Source organism: Mobula birostris, chromosome 7 (genome assembly GCF_030028105.1).
Source record: "Mobula birostris isolate sMobBir1 chromosome 7, sMobBir1.hap1, whole genome shotgun sequence".
In the NCBI taxonomy this organism is placed as follows: domain Eukaryota; kingdom Metazoa; phylum Chordata; class Chondrichthyes; order Myliobatiformes; family Myliobatidae; genus Mobula; species Mobula birostris.
In genome coordinates, this window is record NC_092376.1 from 98331011 (window position 1) to 98353502 (window position 22492).

Genomic DNA, 22492 nt, shown 5'->3' on the forward strand with positions numbered 1-22492 from the left:
ATACCTCTCCAAATGTTCATAAATCCTGCCTCTCAGGATCTTCTCCATCAACTTACTAACCACTGAAGTAAGACTCACTGTCTTGAATAATGGAACAATATCCGCAAACCTCCAATCCTCCGGAACCTCTTCAGTCCCCAATAATGATTCAAAGATCATTGCCGGAGGCTCAGCAATCTCCTCCCTTCCCTCCCAAAGTAGCCTGGGGTACATCTCATCTGGTCCCGGCGATTTATCTAACTTGATGCTTTCCAAAAGCTTCAACACATCCTCTTTCTTAATATCTACATGCTCAAGCTTTTCAGTTCACTGAAAGTCATCACTACAATTACCAAGACCCTCTTCCATAGTGAATACTGAAGTACAGTATTCATTAAGTACCTCTGCTATATCCTCCAGTTCCATACACACTTTCCCACTGTCATAATTGATAGGTCCTATTCTTTCACATCTTATCCTCTTGCTCTTCACATACTTGTAGAATGCCTTGAAGGTTTTCCTTAATCCTGCCCGCCAAGGCCTTCTCATGGCCACTTCTGGCTCTCCTAATTTCATTCTTAAGCTCCTTCCCGTTAGCCTTATAATATTCTAGATCTCGAACATTACCTAGCTCTCTGAACCTTTTGTAAGCTTTTCTTTTCTGCTTGACTATATTTACTACAGCCTTTGTACACCACGGCTCCTGTCCCCTACCATAACTTCCCTGTCTCATTGGAATGTACCTATGCAGAACTCCACACAAATATCCCATGAACGTTTGCCATATTACTTCCGTACTTTTCCCTGAGAACATCTCTTCCCAATTTAAGCTTCCAATTTCTTGCCTGATGGCCTCATAATTTCCCTTACTCCAATTAAGTGCTTTTCTAACTTGTCTGTTCCTATCTCTCTCCAATGCTATTGTAAAGGAGATAGAATTATGATCACTATCTCCAAAATGCTCTCCTACTGAGAGATCTGACACATATCTAAATTAATTCCCAATACCAAATCAAGTACAGCCTCTCTTCTTGTACACTTATCTACATATTGTGTCAAGAAACCTTCCTGAACACACCTAACAAACTCCACCCCATCTAAAGCACTTGCTCTAGGGAGATCCCAATCAATATTTGGGAAATTAAAATCTCCCATCACGACAACTCTGTTATTATTACACCTTTCCAGGATCTGTTTCCCTGTCTGCTTCTCGATATCCCTGTTACTATTGGGCGGCCTATAAAAACACCCAGTAAAGTTATTGACCCCTTCCTGTTCCTAACCTCCACTCACAGAGACTCCAAAGACAATCCCTCCATGACGTCCACCTTTTCTGCAGCCGTGACACTATCTCTGATCAACAGTGCCACACCCCCAACTTTTTTTCCTCCTTCCCTGTCCTTTCTGAAACATCATAGCTGCAAGTACTGATCCATGTTCTAAGCTCATCCACTTTGTTCACAACACTCCTTGCATTAAAGTAGACGTATCTCAAACCATTGGTCTGAGCTCGTCCTTTCTCTATCACCTGCCTATCCTCCCTTTCGCACTGTCTCCAAGCTTTCTGTATTTTTGAGCCAACAGCCCCTTTCCCAGTCTCTTCAGTTCAGTTCCCACCCCCCAATAATTCTAGTTTAAACTCTCCCCTTAGCAAACCACCCCGCCAGGATATTGGTCCCCCTCGGATTCAAGTGCAACTCATCCTTTTTGTACAGGTCACACCTGCCGCTAAAGACGTCCCAATGATCCAGAAATCTGAATCCATGCCCCCCTGCTCCAATCCCTTAGCCACGCATTTATCCTCGCCCTCACTCTATTCCTATACTCACTATCGCATGGCACAGGCAGGTACCCCGAGATGACTAACTTTGTGGTCATGTTTCTCAACGTCCTTCCTAACTCCCTGCAGTCTGATTTCAGGACCTCCTCTCTTTTCCTACCTATGTTGTTGGTACCAATATGTACCATGACCTCTGGCTGTTCTCCCTCCCACTGCAAGATATCATGGATGCGATGTGAAACATCCCGGACCCTGACACCTGGGAGGTAAACTACCATCTGAGTTTCTTTCCTGCGTCCACAGAATTGCCTGTCTGACCCCCTAACTATAGAGTCCCCTATCACTACTGCCTTTCTCTTCCTTTCCCTACCCTTCTGAGCCACAGGGCCGGACTCTGTGCCGGAGGCACGGCCACTGTTGCTTCCCCCAGGTAGCCTGTCCCCCCCCCCCCCCAACAGTACTCAAACAGGAGTACATATTGTCAAGGGGTACAGCCACAGGGTTACTCTCTAGTACCTGACTCTTCCCCTCCCCCTCCTGACTGTGACCCACTTGTCCTCTCCCGCGGCCCTGGTGTAACCACTTGCCTATAATTCCTTCCTTTCACTTCCTCGCTCTCCCTGGCCAGGTGAAGGTCATCGAGCTGCATCTCCAGTTCCCTAACGCGGTCCCTTAGGAGCTGCAGCTCAACACACCGGGTGCAGATATGGCCGTCCGGGAGGCTGGGAGACTCCAGGACTTCCCACAGCTGACACCGACACAAAAAACTGGCCTCACACACATTCTTCCTTTCCGCAATTAACACAGGTAAACCTACCTCGTCTCGTCCCATTACCGCCTAAGCCCATTGAGCCAAAGATCTATCACTCTGCTACCATCTCACTCCGCTGCCTGCTCCGAATGCTGTCCGCTGGATATGGCGGTCTTCTTTTTAAACCTTTCCCGCTCTACTGGCTGACGTCACACGCCTGCGCAATCTTGCCACTCTTTACCCACTGTATATTAGAAGCTAGAAATGCCAGTTGGAGGGGGTGGTGTTATAGGGATCTTGAATTGTTGTAGGGCTGGAAAGGCTGAGGCCACCAAGGAACTTTCAAGCAAAAATAGGAATTTTAGAAAGGTTGCTTAACTCCGGCATTGGAGAAAAATGGCCTGATATTGGTTATGACATATGCAGCAGATTTTGGATCAGCAGACACCAAGATGTTTTCTGTTAAAAAAAATCATAAGGAAACATTCACAAAGAATGTAATTGTTTTGAGATTGATGAGAGCTCTTTCAATATTGCACCAGAGGCAGAAAGCTGATCAGATAAACTTAAGCAAGGGTTTTTGAGAGAAATAAGCATAGATGTGGGAGACAAAGCGAGTTTTGGACAAAACTTTAAAGGTGGCAATGTTCAAACAGGCAAAACGAAATATGTTTAGGGAGGGAGCTATGTTGGCAGATTATGGGCGACAAGGTAGAAGTGTTTCAACATGGTTGCATTTTTTGGAGGGTGGAAAGTATGGGGATCATGGAAAGTATTGATAACTTTGTGGCCAAGTTTGTGGACAATACAAAGATAGGTGGAGGGGCAAGTAGTTTTGAGGAAGTAGAAAGGCTACAAAAGGACTTAGATTAAGAGAATGGGCAAAGAAATGGCAGATGGAATACAATGTCAGGAAGTGCATGGTCACACACTTTGGTAGAAAAAATAAAAGCGTAGACTATTTTCTAAGTGGAGAGAAAATTCTAAAATCTGAGGTGCAAAGAGACTTGGGAGATCTTGCGCATGATTCCCTATAGGTTAATTTTCAGGTTGATTCAGTGGTGACGAAGGCAAATACAATGTTAGCATTCATTTTGAGAGGACTAGAATTTAAAACAAGGATATAATGTTGAGGTTTTATAAAACACGGAGTATTTTTGGACCCTTATTTAAGAAGGGATGTGCTGACATTGGAGAGGGTTCAAAGGATGTTCACAAAAATGAATCCAGGATTGAATGGCTTGTCATATGAGGAGCATTTGATGGTTCCGAGCCTGTACTCACTGGAATTCAAAAGAATGCGGGGTGACTTCATTGAACCCTATTGAATGTTGAAAGGCGTCAGTAGAGTGGATGTGGAGAAGATGCTTCCTATGATGGGAGAGTCTAAGACCAGAAAACACAGCCTCAGAATAGAGGGGCATCTTTTTAGAAAGGAGATGAGGAGGAACTTCTTTAGCCAGAGAGTAGTGAATCTGTAGAATTCGTTGCCACAGGCAGCTGTGGAGGCCAAGTCATTTGGTATATTTAATGCAAACATTGATTACTTGATTAGTCAGAGCATGATGGAAATCGGGGAGAAGGCAGGAGATTGGGGCTGAGAGGGAAAACAGTTCAGCCATGATGAAATGGTGGAGCAGATTCAATGGGCCAAATGGCCAAATTCTGCTCCTGTACCTTATGGTCTTATTGTTCAAGATTAATTGTAGAAGATGGAGAACAGTTAAGATAAACCTCTTTGTGCAGAGGTGTATGGCTGTGGAATCTACCTTCCATGATTAAGGTAGAAACTGAGTCAACATTTTCAATGAGATTGACTAGATGTGTGAGGGAATAGTGTAGGTGCTGCTCACTTGGAGAGCTAATTCCCTACACATAGCATTGGGTTAAATCTCATGTTTGTCTATTAATTAATTTATTTGTGCCTTTCTAAGGAAAATATTCATCTTGTGGGATGGTTCTGATTGAAGAAACAGAACTTTCAGTACCTCATTAATATGCCGAAGAGCTGATTCAGCTTCTGATCGACTGATGCAACCTGCGTACCACTCTCTGGAAAGACACTGAAATGCAAAAAATCTTTCTTGGGAATGATGGTCATTTATCCAAAGACAAGTCATAAAAATCACAGCACAACCCCTCAAATCTGGGAAAATAACAACATGAACAATTTTATTCCAATTAAATGATAGGTTCTCTAGGGAGCATTAGGACACTGCCATTAGATAGCATTAGGTTACATGAGGGAAAAGTATAAGGTTGCTGGGTGGCACAGCTTGAAGGGCCGGAAGGGCTTTTTCCAAGCTGTATCTCCAGAAATAAATAAAGACAGTCCATCAACCAGGAGGTAACTGTAATTAGTTGTTTTGAAAGCAGTGCATTTTAACTCTGTAGTGTTGAATAAGTTATTGTCAGTGGAGATCTGGGAGGCTTTATTACGGCATGAGTAACAATCAGTAGGAAACAAGCCACCCATCATCAGACTGTATTTGGAAGTGCACAGAAAGGGCAAACTAAATGTTGCACTTATCCCTTAAGAGACTGCAAAACCACAACAAGTTTGTGGTTTTTAGGACTCTCTCTAGGGAGGAGAGAGTGCTACCACTCTGGCTCAGTGATGCATCACCACAAGAATAAAGTGTACTGGGGCAGAAATGCAGCAAGACACTGTCACAATGTTTGGAGGTCTCGGTCCTGACCATCCTAGAGATAAAAGCCCATGATGGAGGCTTTGATCTACACACACTCAATCCTGTGTCATCAATTTCAGGTTTAAGCCCCATCCCAGAGAGATAAGAACAAACTGACACACATAAAAGTTGCTGGTGAACGCAGCAGGCCAGGCAGCATCTCTAGGAAGAGGTGCAGTTGACATTTTGGGCCGAGACCCTTCGTCAGGACTAACTGAAAGAAGAGCTCGTAAGAGATTTGAAAGTGGGAGTGGGAGGGGGAGGGGGAGGGGGAGATCCGAAATGATAGGAGAAGACAGAAGGGGGAGGGATGGAGCCAAGAGCTGGACAGGTGATTGGCAAAAGGGATATGAGAGGATCATGGGACAGGAGGCCTAGGGAGAAAGAAAAGGGGGAGGAGGGGAAAAAAACAGGGGATGGGCAAGGGGTATAAGTGAGGGGGACACAGGAAGAAAAAGGAGAGAGAGAAAAAGAACGTGTGTATATAAATAAATAATGGTTGGGGTACAAGGGAGAGGTGGGGCATTAGCGGAAGTTTGAGAAGTCAATGTTCACACCAACAGATTGGAGGCTACCCAGACGGAATATAAGGTGTTGTTCCTCTAACCTGAGTGTGGCTTCATCTTTACAGTAGAGGAGGCCATGGATAGAAATATCAGAATGGGAATGGGATGTGGAATTAAAATGTGTGGCCACTGGGAGATCCTGCTTTCTCTGGCAGACAGAGCGTATGTGTTCAGCGAAACGATCTCCCAGTCTGCGTCGGGTCTTGCCAATATTTAGAAGGCTCAGTTGGAGGAACAACACCTTATATTCCGTCTGGGTAGCCTCCAACCTGATGGCATGAACATTGACTTCTCAAACTTCCGCTAATGCCCCACCTCCCCCTTGTATCCCATCCATTATTTATTTATATACACACGTTCTTTTTCACTCTCTCTCCTTTTTCTTCCTGTGTCCCCCTCACTATACCCCTTGCCCATCCTCTGTTTTTCCCCCCCTCCCCCTTTTCCTTCTCCCTGGGCCTCCTGTCCCATGATCCTCTCATATCCCTTTTGCCAATCACCTGTCCAGCTCTCAGCTCCATCCCTCCCCCTCCTGTCTTCTCCTATCATTTCAGATCTCCCCCTCCCCCTCTCAAATCTCTTACTAGCTCTTCTTTCAGTTAGTCCTGACGAAGGGTCTCAGCCTGAAACGTCGACTGTACCTCTTCCTAGAGATGCTGCCTGGCCTGCTGCGTTCACCAGCAACTTTTATGTGTGTTGCTTGAAATTCCAGCGTCTGCAGATTTCCTCGTGTTTAAGAACAAACTGAATGAGTATTGTTTCAGATGTGACATTAAAGTAAGGCCTTGTCTGCTCCCACAGACGGATGTAATTGGTCCTGTGACATGATCTGAAGAAGAGCCGGTTCCTGGCTAAACAGTATCTCTCAATCATCACTACTCAGGCAGCCAATCAGGACTTTACCCCACAGTCATGTGTTGGAGAATGCTGTGGCCCTTGAAACTTTTAAAAATCACTTCACTGGTTGTATTTCTCATTGGGACTCACCAAGGTTGGGAAAGTCCTCGTGTGAGTGTTTTTCCTTTTATCAAAGCTGCTTTTCTAGAAGTTTGGAACCCCTGATCAGTATATGAGGTAAGACTTCAGCAGATTCAAAACCAACCAATTTATTTGTGTTTAATGATATTAGTGGATAGATAACTATTGGCCATGGTAGCAGTTCCTTGCTGTTCTTCAAATTTGTATCAAGGTATACTTTACATCAGCTGAGGAAAACTGGTGTTTAACAACGCATACAACCAATATCACTCCCATTCAGTGCAACAGATAGAATTGTAAATCACTGTTAAGAGCTGAATGGTGGTGTTTCCTTGATTGAAAATGACATCAGTGCAGTTTTTCTCATACCTCTTCTTGTGGTGCTGCTGGTGCAGATCGGCCTTTATTGATTGGTAGAGGCTGGGGTGGTCTGGCATCATTAGGGCCTCTTGAGAAAGACTGTTTGGCCTCTGTGTGGAAAAAAGCAAAGTCAACCAAAGTGATAGTTACGTAGCAACATTACCTATGGACTTTTGGACACTGGTTCATCGCATGCTTTTACCAGGCAATTATACAATCATACAGCTATTTGGCCAAGAGTACCTTTATTGGCTCTTTACAAAGGTATTCATTTAAGTACATTTGCTTGATTTTCATCTATCCCCACAAATGTTTTGTTTCAAGTATATGACCCTCATAAAAATAAATACTGAATCTACCTCCAGCACTTTTTCAGGCAGTGCAAACCAGGGCCTAGAAATCCATGTCCACAGGACTGAACAAAATGGTGTAATGTAGGTGAATTTGATTTGAATCAGAATGGCAGACCAGGAGAGTGCTATAGTGAACAAAGCTTCTGCCTCATGGTGACAGTTCAGGCTGGACCTCCCGTTCACTCTCTGTGGAGTCTGAACAAATTTCCTCTGGGTAATCTTGTTTCTTCCACATTTCAAAGACCGAAGGTTTGGTAGTTAATCAGAACATAAAGCACAGAATATTGAGCAGCTCAACACAAAAACAGGCCCTTCGGCTCACAATGTTGTACAGAACTAATTATATTAGTCATCAAATGGCCAATTAAAAGTTACTGTGTCTGGTAGAAGTTGTTAGGAATGTGTGGAGAATACAAATGGGATCGAAGGAAATGGATGCTTGATGATTGATCAAGCACTCTCAGTGAGTCAAAATGCTTTCTTACATACTGTACGTCCCCAAAGTTGTACCATTTCATGTCTCTTCAAAAAACCCAAGCCTTCCTCTCAAGAATTAGCTTAGTGTTTTCGATATACCTTGGAGTGAAATCTTTCCAGTGATATTAGCAATAGTACACATTCACCTTTTGTTATAAGGTTTGATTTTGAAGCTCACTTTTTCTGAACACAACCATTCTTGTTTACTTACAAAACAGAAGCGTGCCGATGAAAGATAATCAACCTGAAATGTTAACTTTTTCTTTCTTCGCAAATTCTGTCTTGGCCAAATATATTAAACAATTCCTGGTTTTATTTCAGGTTTCCAGTTTTTGAAGCTTTGTTTTATGCTTTTAAATCATCTTTAATTAATGCCAATTTCTCAGAAACAATATTTACTAACTGACTTTCAAAGCGGAAGTTATGACACTCTTTGTGGATGGCATTGTAAGTGGTACTTCAGTCATCTGGGAAATCAGGTGCAAGAAGAAGGAAGACCTTACCCAGCCAGGCTCTACAGTGTTCCATGCTTCTATCTAAATTTCTCTGAGAAAATTCTGTGCAACACTGTCCTCACCAAAACCTGATGCAGTCACAAATACAAAGTTTCATCTCTACTTGGATTGTTCTCACAAAGAAATTTATGCTCATCATCACACTCTATCTCCCAGCCTCAGAGTCAGCCCATGCTACTGATAAGGGTCTGTGCCACGTCATACTGCATATTCTGCTTGTTACTGCTTCACTGAGGTCACCTCAACTGGACAATAGCTGGCAGCCCTTGCACATTCTGAGTTGTATTGGTTGTTAGTACAAAGAACACATTTCACTGTATGTTTCAATGTACCTGAGATAGGTAAATAAACCTGAAAGCTTTGTCTCACTTTCCCTTTATTGCATAAGATGAGGAGGAAGAGGCCATTGGCCAACATGGGCTATCATAGATAAGCCTGAGTCTGAGTTTATCTTCACAGTGGAGAACTAAGTATGCTGCTGAAGAAACTCAACGAAATAGGCAATATTTGTGGAGGCAAGTGGACTGATGATGTTTCAAGTTGAGACCTTCATCTAGATTCACAATATTGGCAAGTGTACCGCCTATAAGGACGACAGATAATGATCAAGTAATGCTGCCATATGAAATATGACTAGTCTTGATTTTGTCATAATTTACCACAGTTTTCATATTTTTGTTGTAAGTGACTTTCATAAAACATTTCCCATAGAAAAATAGCTCTAGGCAATTGATAGGTTTCTGGTAATATTTACTCTGATTTCATCTCTGTAAGAGCTCACCTGGGAATGAATGTTGCCTCTAACAGATGTTTGAAGTGCCAAATAATCACCTTATAGAAGCTTCCCTTTGTAGGACTCATCACAAAGTGTATCCACATTGTATCTTTTCCAATCCCAGGACACACCAAAACACTTCACAAGCAATATCCTACTCTTGAAGTATAACTGCTGATCAAAAGTAGAAAAGTGGCATCTGATGTGAGGGATGAACTTCAGTGCAACTCTCTCACCAAGTCGAATACAAACATGGCTTGCTAGCTAACTCTGCCAATAGCCACGTGACCCAGCGGTGAGAAGGTCAACTTCGAGAAGTAAAACACATCCAGGGCCAGTACGATTTGGTTTAAGCCAAACTGGAAGGTTGGAATGATCCAATTAAGGAACATTGATTGTAGTGAACGTTGTGTATACAGGTATCCTCCGCTCTTTGAAAGTTTGCTTTGCGCCACTTCGCTTTTACGAAAGTCCTACATTAGTACCTGTTTTTGCTAACCGAAAGAAATCCGAAGAGGATTTTAGCTTTTACGAAAAAAGGTGAAAAGCGAAAATAGCGTTCAGCGTTTGTTTTGCAGCGAGCCGTTATAGACGCAGTGCGCACCCTGAGCAGCGAGAGTGGCACCGCCAAGCACCTTCCCCGGGAACTACACTCAGCATCTCAGCATCAAGCCGCCATAGCTTTGAACTGTGTCTGTGAGCATCTGTGCTTTATCTCGATTTATTTTGTGCATCCGTTAGCAAGATGTGTCCTAAGGTATCAGAAAAGCCTAAGAGAGCTCGTAAGGGTGTTACGCTTATATGATACTGTTATTTTAGGTTTGGATTTTCAAAAGGCTATTGACAAGGTCCCACACAGGAGATTAGTGTGCAAGCTTAAAGCACACGGTATTGGGGGTAAGGTATTGATGTGGATAGAGAATTGGTTGGCAGACAGGAAGCAAAGAGTGGGAATAAACGGGACCTTTTCAGAATGGCAGGCAGTGACTAGTGGGGAACCGCAAGGCTCAGTGCTGGGACCCCAGTTGTTTACAATATATATTAATGACTTGGATGAGGGAATTAAATGCAGCATCTCCAAGTTTGCGGATGACACGAAGCTGGGCGGCAGTGTTAGCTGCGAGGAGGATGCTAAGAGGATGCAGGGTGACTTGGATAGGTTAGGTGAGTGGGCAAATTCATGGCAGATGCAATTTAATGTGGATAAATGTGAAGTTATCCACTTTGGTGGCAAAAACAGGAAAACAGATTATTATCTGAATGGTGGCCGATTAGGAAAAGGGGAGGTGCAATGAGACCTGGGTGTCATTATACACCAGTCATTGAAAGTGGGCATGCAGGTACAGCAGGCGGTGAAAATGGTGAATGGTATGCTGGCATTCATAGCAAGAGGATTTGAGTACAGGAGCAGGGAAGTACTACTGCAGTTGTACAAGGCCTTGGTGAGACCACACCTGGAGTATTGTGTGCAGTTTTGGTCCCCTAATCTGAGGAAAGACATCCTTGCCATAGAGGGAGTACAAAAAAGGTTCACCAGATTGATTCCTGGGATGGCAGGACTTTCATATGATGAAAGACTGGATGAACTAGGCTAATACTCGTTGGAATTTAGAAGATTGAGGGGGGATCTGATTGAAACGTATAAAATCCTAAAGGGATTGGACAGGCTAGATGCAGGAAGATTGTTCCCGATGTTGGGGAAGTCCAGAACGAGAGGTCACAATTTGAGGATAAAGGGGAAGCCTTTTAGGACCGAGATTAGGAAAAACTTCTTCACACAGAGAGTGGTGAATCTGTGGAATTCTCTGCCACGGGAAACAGTTGAGGCCAGTTCATTGGCTATATTTAAGAGGGAGTTAGAATTGGCCCTTGTGGCTAAAGGGATCAGGGGGTATGGAGGGAAAGCTGGTACAGGGTTCTGAGTTGGATGATCAGCCATGATCATACTGAATGGCGGTGCAGGCTCGAAGGGCCGAATGGCCTACTCCTGCACCTATTTTCTATGTTTCTATGTGTTATTTGGTAGGTTATTTTTTGGGTCTGGGAATACTCAAAAATTTTTCCCATATAAATTAATGGTAATTGCTTCTTCGCTTTACTCCATTTCGGCTTAGGAAAAGTTTCATAGGAACGCTCTACTTTCGGATAGCAGGGAAAACCTGTATACAGCCCCATTCACTGTTAGCGTTGGCCCGAAAAACGCAGACCTTACACCAGCATAAAGTTAAAGTGGAAGTATATGAATGGAGGTTTCAAATTTAGCAAACAGTTAATACAAAATGGGCCCAGTCTAAATGTGCACACGTTGGAGCTTTAACTACTCAAGCGCTGAACCCATGTTCTGCATGAAAGACACTAGCCACAGTTTGAACTTCCCTCAAAGCCCATTTCAAATGAACTGGCTAACACAGGAGTATTGGCACTTCCTCCTTTGAACCATTCATCGACACAAAGCACTTCTTACAATAGGATCTCCCCTTCAGGTGGGATCCTCCGAGCATCTTCCCTTGTGCTCTTCTACACACCCACTAACAAAAGACCACAAACCAGACTACTGTCATTCAGAAATCTGATTCCCCCTGCAATCAGCTGGCACAACATTCTTAGCTTGAGCAAATACTCCTTACCTCAGCTGAAGTCAAAACATTAGTCTATCAAACTTTACTAAAAGGACACAAAGCATTTGCAGAAAACTGCTAAAATAAAATGTCCGCAACATACACAAAAAATACTGGTGAATGCAGCAGGCCAGGCAGCATCTATAGGAAGAGGTACAGTCGACATTTCAGGCCGAGACCCTTTGTCAGGACTAACTGAAAGAAGAGATAGTAAGAGATTTGAAAGTGGGAGGGGGAGGGGGAGATCCGAAATGATAGGAGAAGACAGGAGGTGGAGGGATGGAGCCAAGAGCTGGAAAGTGGATTGGCAAAAGGGACACAAGGCTGGAGAAGGGAGAGGATCATGGGACAGGAGGCCCAGGGAGAAAGAAAAGGGGGAGGTGAGCCCAGAGGATGGGCAAGGAGTTATAGTGAGAGGAACAGAGGGAGAAAAAATGGAGGAAAAATAATTAATAAATAAATAAGGGATCGGGTATGAAGGGGAGGGGCACTAACGGAAGTTAGAGAAATCAATGTTCATGCCCTCAGGTTGGAGGCTAACCAGATGGAATATAAGGTGTTGTTCCTCCAACCTGAGTGTGGCTTCATCTTGACAGTAGAGCGGGCTGTGGATAGACATATCAGAATGGAAATGGGACATGGAATTAAAATGTGTGGCCACTGGGAGATCCTGCTTTCTCCGGCGGACAGAGAGTAGGTGTTCAGCGAAACGGTCTCCCAGTCTGCGTCGGGTCTCACCAATATACAGAAGGCCACAGCAGGAGCACCGGACGCAGTACATCACACCAGCTGACTCACAGGTGAAGTGTCGCCTCACCTGGAAGGACTGTCTGGGGCCCTGAATGGTAGTGAGGGAGGAAGTGTAAGGGCATGTGTAGCACTTGTTCCATTTACAAGGATAAGTGCCAGGAGGGAGATCGGTGGGGAGGGATGGGGGGGGGGGAGATTAATGGACAAGGGGGTCTCGTAGGGAGCGATCCCTGCAGAAATCAGAGAGAGGAGGGGAGGGAAAGATGTGCTTGGTGGTGGGATCCCGTTGGAGGTGGCAGAAGTTACGTAGATTATATGTTGGACTCGGAGGTTGGTGAGGTGGTAGGTGAGGACAAGGGGAACCCTTCCCTAGTGGGGTGGTGGGAAGATGGGGTAAGAGCAGATGTGCGTGAAATGGGAGTGATGCATTTGAGAGCAGAGTTGATGGTGGAGGAAGGGAAGCCCCTTTCTTTAAAAAAGGAGGCTATCTCCCTCGTCCTGGAATGAGAAGCCTCATCCTGAGAGCAGATGCGGCAGAGATGGAGGAATTGCGAGAATGGGATGGCATTCTTGCAAGAGACAGGGTGGGAAGAGGAATAGTCCAGGTAGTTGTGAGAGTCCGTAGGTTTATAGTAGACATCAATAGATAAGCTGTCTCCAGAGATAGAAACAGAAAGATCAAGAAAGGGGAAGGAGATGTCGGAAATGGACCAGGTAAACTTGAGGGCAGGGTGAAAGTTGGAGGCAAAGTTAATGAAGTCAACGAGCTCAGCATGCGCGCAGGAAGCAGCACCAATGCAGTCGTCGATGTAGCAAAGGAAAATTGGGGGAACAGATACCAGTACAGGCTTGGAACATGGATTGTTCCACACAGCCAATGAAAAGGCAGGCATAGCTAGGACCCATACGGGTGCCCATGGCTACACCTTTCGTTTAGAGGAAGTGGGATGAGCTAAAGGAGAAATTATTAAGAGTAAGGACTAATTCCGCTAGACGGAGGAGAGTGGTGGTAGAGGGGAACTGGTTAGGTCTGGAATCCAAAAAGAAGTGGAGAGCTTTGAGACCTTCCTGGTGGGGGATGGAAGTATATAGAGATTTGACATCCATGGTGAAAATAAAGCGGTGGGGGCCAGGGAACTTAAAATCATTGAAAAAATTCAGAGCGTGAGAAGTGTCACGAAAGTAGGTGGGAAGGAATTGAACAATGGGGTAATAAAACAGTGTCGAGGTATGCAGAAATGAGTTCGGTGGGGCAGGAGCAGGCTGAGACAATGGGTCTACCTGGACAGGCAGGTTTGTGGATCTTGAGTAGGAGGTTGAAACGGGAAGTGCAGGGTGTGGGAACTATGAGGTTAGTAGCAGTGGATGGGAGATCCCCTGAACTGATAAAGTTGGTGATGGTGTATGAAATAGCCTGATTCTCCTTAGTGGGGTCATGATCGAAGGGTAAATAAGAGGAGGTAACCACGAGCTGTCGCTGTGCCTCGGCAAGGTAGAGGTCAGTACGCCAGACTACAACAGCACCCCCCTTATCGGTGGGTTTTATAGTCAGGTTAGGATTAGTGCGGAGAGAGTGGAGAGCAGAGCATTCGGAATGAATGCGGTTGCAATGGGAACAAGGTGTGGTGAAGTTGATGGTTAATGTCCCGTCGGTAGTTAGCAATAAAGAGATCCAGAGCAGGCAGAAGACCAGAGCAGGGTGTCCACAAAGAGGAGGAGGGTTGAAGACAGGAGAAGGGGTCATTGGTGGGGGTGGGAGAGCCCTTGCCAAAGAAGTGTGTTCGAAGACCACCGCTCTCCTCCGTCTAGCGGAATTAGTCCTTACTCTTAATAATTTCTCCTTTGGCTCCTCCCACTTCCTCCAAACTAAAGGTGTAGCCATGGGCACCCGTATGGGTCCCAGCTAAGCCTGCCTTTTTGTTGGCTGTGTGGAACAATCCATGTTCCAAGCCTATACTGGTATCTGTCCCCCACTTTTCTCTCGCTACATCGACGACTGCATTGGCGCTGCTTCCTGCACGCATGCAGAGCTCGTTGACTACATTAACTTTGCCTCCAACTTTCACCCTGCCCTCAAGTTTACCTGGTCCATTTCCGACATCTCCTTCCCCTTTCTTGATCTTTCTGTTTCTACCTCTGGAGACAGCTTATCTACTGATGTCTACTATAAATCTACGGACTCTCACAGCTACCTGGGCTATTCTTCTTCCCACCCTGTCTCTTGCAAAAATGCCATCCCCTTCTCGCAATTCCTCCATCTCCGCCGCATCTGCTCTTAGGATGAGGCTTTTCATTCCAGGATGAAGGAGATGTCCTCCTTTTTTAAAGAAAGGGGCTTCCCTTCCTCCACTATCAACTCTGCTCTTAAACGCATCACTCCCATTTCACACACATCTGCTTTCACCCCATCCTCTCATCACCCCACTAGGGAAGGGTTCCCCTTGTCCTCACCTACCACCCCACCAGCCTCCGGGTCCAATATATAATTCTCCGTAACTTCCACCTCCTCCAACGGGATCCTACCACTAAACGCATCTTTCCCTCCCCCCCCCCCCCGCTTTCCACAGGGATCACTCCCTACGTGACTCCCTTGTCTATTTGCTCCCCCCATCCCTTCCCACCGATCTCCCTCCTGGCACTTATCCTTCTAAATGGAACAAGTGCTACACATGCCCTTACACCTCCTCCGTCACCACCATTCAGGGCCCCAGACAGTCCTTCTAGGTGAGGTGACAATTCACCTGTGAGTCGGCTGGGGTGATATACTACGTCCGGTGCTCCCGATGTGACCTTCTATATATTGCTGAGACCTGACACAGACTGGGAGACCATTTCGTTGAACACCTACGCTCTATCCGCCAGAGAAAGCAGGATCTCCCAGTGGCCACACATTTTAATTCCACATCCCATTCCCATTCTGATATGTCTATCCACGGTCTCCTCTACTGTCAAGATGAAGCCACGCTCAGGTTGGATGAACAACACGTCATACTCCGTCTGGGTAGCCTCCAACCTGATGGCATGAACATCGACTTCTCTAACTTCCGTTAATGCCCCTCCTCCCCTTCATACCCCATCCCTTATTTATTTATTTATTATTATTTTACCCTTTTTTCTCTCTCTTTTTTTCTCCCTCTGTCCCTCTCACTATAACTTCTTGCCTGCTCTCCATCCTCTGGGCTCAGCTCCCCCTTTCTTTCTCCCTAGGCCTCCCCTCCCATGATCTCTTCCAGCTTGGTATCCCTTTTGCCAATCAACTTTCCAGCTCTTAGCTCCCTCCCTCCCCCTCCTGTCTTCTCCTATCATTTTGGATCTCCCCCTCCCCCTCACACTTTCAAATCTCTTACTATCTCTTCTTTCAGTTAGTCTTGACGAAGGATCTCAGCCCGAAACGTCCACTGTACCTCTTTCTACAGATGCTGCCTAGCCTGTTGCGTTCACCAGCAATTTTTGTGTGTGTTGCTTGAATTTCCAGCATCTGCAGATTTCCTCGTGTTTGCGAGAATAAAATGCCCAACAGCGTAACAGTAGAAATATAATTTTAACCACTCCATCACATTAGCAAGAACATAGGGATAAATATTATGTTTTTTTATTGAAATAATGCTGTCAAATTTTCTACATTTATCTGAGAGAGAAAACAAATTCTTAGATTAAACAACTGAAGCAAAAGAAAACACCTTTTGCAATGCAACAGCCTCTCAGCAATGGTACCAAATAAGTTAGGAATCAACTTTGTCATTAGACAGTGAACATTTTACACAGGAAGAAAATAATAAACCAGTTTCGTACCTTGTTGAAACCGTGGTGGCAAGGACGCACTTGGTGAAAGGCTTGTCGTGAAGGGTGGGCGGTTCATGGAAAGGAGATGAAGAAGAACGTTAATAGGATGAAAAGAAACAGAAGTGACATCTGATATGACACCAAATTATTATAAAATTATTGATACTTCTCGATGTACTAACAGTAGCCAGGTCAAAATTACTTTTTAAAAATATCCACGAAGGAATGAATATAAGCACAAACATGATTGAGGGTCGACTGCGCAAGTGCATGGGCATCAGTGAATTAGAGCGGCGCCAAGAGTTTAAAAGGCAACAGCTTTATAGAGCGGGTGACAGAGTAACAGGAGTCAGAATACGAGGGCTTTGGCTCAATGGGGCTTCAGCGACAACAGATCGAGGCGAGGTAGGTTACCTGTGAAGAATAGAAACAGGAAGTGAGGCCAATGTTCTGTACTGGGTGTCAGATGTGGGAAGTCCTGGAGACTCCCAGCCTCCCGAGTGGCCACATCAGCACCAGGTGCATCGAACTGCAGATCCTTAGGGATCGCGTTACGGAACTGAAGATGCAGATCGATGACCTTCATCTGGTCAGGGAAGGTGAGGAGGTGATAGAGAGGAGCTATAGGCAAGTAGTCACACTGGGGCCTCGGGAGACAGATAAGTGCGTCACAGTCAGGAGAGGGAAGCGTAAGAGACAGATACTAGAGAGTACACCTGTGGCTGTCCCCCTTAACAATAAGTACTCCTGTTTGAGTACTGTTGGAGGGAACAGCCTACCTGGGTTACTGCGCCTCTGGCACAGAGTCTGGCCCTGTGGCTCAGAAGGGTAGGGAAAGGAAGAAGGCAGCAGTGATAGGGGACTATAGTTAGGGGTCAGAGAGGCGATTCTGTGGATGCAGGAAAGAAAAACAGATGGTAGTTTCCCTCCCAGGTGCCAGGGCCTGGGATGTGACTGAACACTTCCACGATATCCTGAAGTGGGAAGGTGAACAGCCAGAGGTCGTGGTACATATTGGTACTAATGACATAGGCAGGAAAAGGGAGGAGGTCCTGAAAACAGACTACCTGAAGGAAGTTGAGAAGCAGGACCTCAAAGGTAGTAATCTCAGGATTACTGCCTGTGCCACGCAACAGTGAGTATAGGAATAGAGTGAGGTGGAGGATAAATGTGTGGCTGAGGGATTGGAGCAGGGGGCAGGGTTTCAGATTTCTGGATCATAGGGACATCTTTTGTGGCAGGTATGACCTGTACAAAAATGACGGGTTGCACTTGAATCCGAGGGGGACCAATATCCCAGCAGAGAGGTTTGCTAAGGCTATGGGGGAGAGTTTAAACTAGAATTGTTGGGGGGTTGGAACCGAACTGAAGAGACGGAGGTAGGTGCTGTTGGCTCACAAATAGGGAAAGCTTGGAGACAGTGCGAGAGGGAGGATAGGCAGATGACAGAGAAGGGATGCGCTCAGACTGATGATTTAAGATGTCTCTATTTTAAAGCAAGGAGTATTATGAGCAAAGCGGATGAGCTTAGAGCGTGGATCAATACTTGGAGCTATGATGTGGTGGCCATTACACAGACTTGGATGGCTCAGGGGCAGGAATGGTTACTTCGAGTGCCAGGCTTTAGATGTTTCAGAAAGGACAGGGAGGGAGGCAAAAGAGGTGGGGGCGTGGCACTGTTGATCAGAGATAGTGTCATGACTGCAGAAGAGAAGAAAGTCATGGAGGGATTGTCTACGGAGTCTCTGTGGGTGGAGGTTAGGAATAAGGGGTCAATAACTGTACTGGGTGTTTTTTATAGGCCGCCCAATAGTAACAGGGATATTGAGGACCAGACAGGAGACAGATTCTGTAAAGGTATAATAATAACAGAGTTGTCGTGATGGGAGATTTTAATTTCCCAAATAGCGATTGCATGTCCCTAGAGTGAGGGGTTTAGATGGGGTGGAGCTTGTTAGGTGTGCTCAGGGAGATTTCTTGACACAATATGTAGATAAGCCTACAAGAGGAGAGGCTGTACTTGATCTGGTATTGGGAAATGAACCTGGTCAGGTGTCAAATCTCACAGTGGGAGAGCATTTTAGAGATAGTGATCATAATTCTATCACCTTTACAATAGCATTGGAGAGAGATAGGAACAGACAAGTTAGAAAAGCGTTTAATTGGAATAAGGGGAACTATGAAGCTATCAGACAGAAAATTGGAAGCTTAAATTGGAAACAAATGTTCTAAGGGAGAAGTACTGAAGAAATGTGGCAAATGTCCAGGGGATATTTGTGTGGAGTTCTGCATAGGTATGTTCCAATGAGACAGGGAAGTTATGGTAAGGGACAGGAATCGTGGTGTATAAAGGCTGTAATAAATCTGGTCAACAAGAAAAGATAAGCTTACAAAAGGTTCAGAGAGCTAGGTAATGTTCGAGATCTAGAATATTATAAGGCTAACAGGAAGGAGCTTAAGAAGGAAATTAGGAGAGCCAGAAGTGGCCATGAGAAGGCCTTGGCGGGCAGGATTAAAGAAAACCCCAAGGCATTCTACAAGTGTGTGAAGAACAAGAGGATAAGACGTGAAAGAATAGGACCTATCAAGTGTGACAGTGGGAAAGTGTGTATGGAACCGGAGGAAATAGCAGAGGTACTTAATGAATACTCTCCTTCACTATTCACTATGGAAAAGGATCTTGGTGATTGTCGTGCTGTCTTGCAGCAGATTGAAAAGCTTGAGCATGTAGATATTATTGAAGATGATGTGCTGGAGCTTTTGGAAAGCATCAAGGTGGATAAGTCACCAGGACCAGGTGAGATGTACCCCAGGCTGCTGTGGGAGGCAAGGAAGGAGATTGCTGAGCCTCTGGTGGTAATCTTTGCATCATCAATGGAGACGGGAGAGGTTCCGGAGGATTGGAGGGTTGCTGATGTTGTTCCTCTATTCAAGAAAGGGAGTAGAGATAGCCCAGGAAATTATAGACCAGGGAGTCTTAACTCAGTGGTTGGTAAGTTGATGGAGAAGATCCTGAGATGCAGGATTTATGAACATTTGGAGATGCATAATATGATTAGGAATAGCCAGCATAACTTTGTCAAGCCAGGTTGTGCCTTACCAGCCTGATTGAGGATGTGACTAAACACATTGATGAAGGTAGAGCAGTGGATGTAGTGTATATGGATTTCAGCAAGGCATTTGATAGGGTAAGGAAGTAAGGTGGCATGAGATCCAAGTGGACATTGCTTTTTGGATCCAGAATGCTAAGAGTGGTAATAGACGCGTCATATTATGCATGGAGATCGGTGACAAGTGGTGTGCCTCAGGGATCTGTTCTGGGACGACTGCTCTTCGTGATTTTTACGAATGACCTAGATAAAGAAGTGGATGGATGGGTTCGTAAATTTGCTGATGACACAAAGGTTGGGAGTGTTGTGGATCGTGTGGAGGGCTGTCAGAGATTACAGCGGGACATTGATAGGATGCAAAACTAGGCTGAGAAGTGGCAAATGGAGTTCAACCCAGATAAGTGTGAGGTGATTCATTTTGGTAGGTCAAACATGATGGCAGAATATAGTATTAATGGAAGACTCTTAGCAGTGTGGAGGATCAGAGGGATCTTTGGGTCCGAGTCCATAGGACACTCGAAGCTGCTACGCAGGTTGACTCTGTGGTTAAGAAAGCATACGGTGCATTGGCCTTCATCAACCGTGGGATTGAGTTTAAGAGCTGAGAGGTAATGTTGCAGCTATATAGGACCCTGGTCAGACCCCACTTGGAGTACTGTGCTCAGATCTGGTTACCTTGCTACAGGAAGGATGTGGAAACTTTAGAAAGGGTGCAGAGGAGATTTATGAGGATGTTTCCTGGATTGGGGAGCATGCCTTATGAGAAAAGGTTGAGTGAACTCGGCCTTTTCTCCTTGGAGCGACAGAGGATGAGAGGTGATCTGATAGAGGTGTATAAGATGATGAGAGGTATGGATTGTGTGGATAGTCAGAGGCTCTTTTCCAGGGCTAAAATGGCTAACACGAGAGTGCACAATTTTAAGGTGCTTGGAAGCAGGTACAGAGGGGATGGCAGGGGTGTGATTTTTTTTATGCAGAGAGTGGTGAGTGCGTGGAATGGGCTGTCGGCAACGGTGGCGGGGGCGGATACGATAGGGCCTTTTAACAGACTCCTCAATAGGTACATGGAGCTTAGAAAAATAGAGGGCTATGGGTAACCCTAGGTCATTTTTAAAGGACATGTTCGGCACAGCTTTGTGGACTGAAGGGCTTGTACTGTGCTGTAGGTTTTCTATTCTATGTTTCTATAAGCAATGAATTGGAGACTAACTAGAGTTGAGACAGATTATCAATTGCTTGACTTAATAAAATCCAGAGTGAGATTACTTTATCACTATAGACTACTGTAAGAACAACATAATATCATTCCATTTTGAAATGTACTTCTGTAGTATTAGCTTCCACATTCTATTTTAAATTGATTATTTTCTATGAATCTATGGCAAGTTGTTTCCTAAGTTACTATAAGTTGGGTTATAACGTTTAATTTCAGCCCATTTTGCAATTAGTCTAACTAACTGGGGAAGCTAATCAATAATGATGGGGTAAAGTAGAAATGAAAGGTTCTGGAAAATTGCTGTTTACCCTGGCAAAAGACCATAAGAGATAGGAGCAGAATTAGGCCATCTGGTCCATCAAGTCTGCTCCACCATTCAATCATGACTGATCCCTTTCTTCCATCTCCGCCTCAAGCCCAGTTCCCGGTCTTCTCCCCATAACTTTTGATGCCATGTCCAATCAAGAACCTATCATCACTGTGTTAAATACACCCAACAACCTGGCCTCCCTAGCTGAATGTGGCAACAAATTCCACAAATTCACCAGCCTTTGGCTCAAGAAATTCCTCAGCATCTCTGTTTTAAACAGGTGCCCCTCTATCCTAGGGCTGTCTCCCTCTTGTCCTAGACTCTCCCACCATGGGAAACATCCTTTCCACATCTACTCTGTCTAGGCCTTTCAACATTCACAAGGTTTCAATGAGATCCCCCCTCATCCTTCTGAATTCCAGCGAGTACCGGCCCAGAGCTATAAAACGTTCCTCATATGATAACCTTTTCATTCCTGGAATCATCCTTGTGAACCTCCTCTGGATCCTCTCCAATGCCAACACAATTTTTCTAAGAGCAGGGACCCAAAACTGTTTACAATGCTCAAGGTGAGGTCTCACCAGTGCCTTATAAAGCCTCAGCATCACATTCTTGCTCTTGTATTCTAGACCTCTTGAGATGAATGCTAACATGCCATTTGTTTCCTCCCACCAACTCAACCTGCAAGTTAACCTTCAGGGTGTTCTTCACTAGTTCTCTCAAGTCCCTCTGTATCTCAGATTCCTGGATTTTTCTCCCCATTTAGAAAATAGTCGGCACGTTTATTTCTACTAACATAGTGCATGACCATGCATTTTCCAACATTGTATTTCATTTGCCACTTTCTTGCCCATTCTCCTAATCTGTCCAAGTCCTTCTGCATCCTACCCGTTTCCTTAACACTGCCTGCCCCTCCACCAATCTTTGTATTATCTGCAAACTTGGCAACAAAGCCATCTATTCCATCATCTAAATCATTTATATACAGAATAAAAAGAAGTGGTCCCATCAACGACCCCTGAAGAACACCACTAGTCACTGGCAGCCAACTAGAAAAGGACTCTTTTATTCCCAATCACTGCCTCCTACCAATCAGCCAGTGCTCTAACCATGTAGTAACTTTCCTGTAATACCATGAGCTCCTAACTAGGTAAGCCCCCTCATGTATGGCACCTTTTCAAAGACCTTCTGAAAGTCCAAATACACAACATCCACTGCATGCCCTTTATCTATCTTATTTGTAATCTCTTCAAAGAATTTCAACAGGTTCATCAGGCAGGATTTTCCTTGAAGGAAACCATGCCAACTTTGTCCTATCTTGTCCTGTGTCGCCAAGTACTCCATCACCTCATCCTTAACAATTGACTCTAACATCTTCCCAACCACTGAGGTCAGGCTGTCTATAATTTCCTTTCTGCTGCCTTCCTCCTTTCTTAAAGAATGGAGTAACATTTGCAATTTTCCATTCCTCTGTCACCATG

The 22492-nt window shown here is 44.9% G+C and overlaps 1 protein-coding gene across 1 annotated transcript in view; it reads right to left on the minus strand.

The window, feature by feature from the left end:
• lcp2a (lymphocyte cytosolic protein 2a) overlaps positions 1–22492 on the minus strand; it is a 207920-nt gene that overhangs the window by 9792 nt on the left and 175636 nt on the right. Inside the window, exons 17-19 of the mRNA XM_072263528.1 lie at positions 16385–16425; positions 7114–7214; positions 4499–4573 (exon numbers count right to left, since the gene is read on the minus strand). Coding sequence (XP_072119629.1) covers positions 4499–4573; positions 7114–7214; positions 16385–16425 — 217 coding nt within the window. The remainder of the gene's footprint in view (positions 1–4498; positions 4574–7113; positions 7215–16384; positions 16426–22492) is intronic.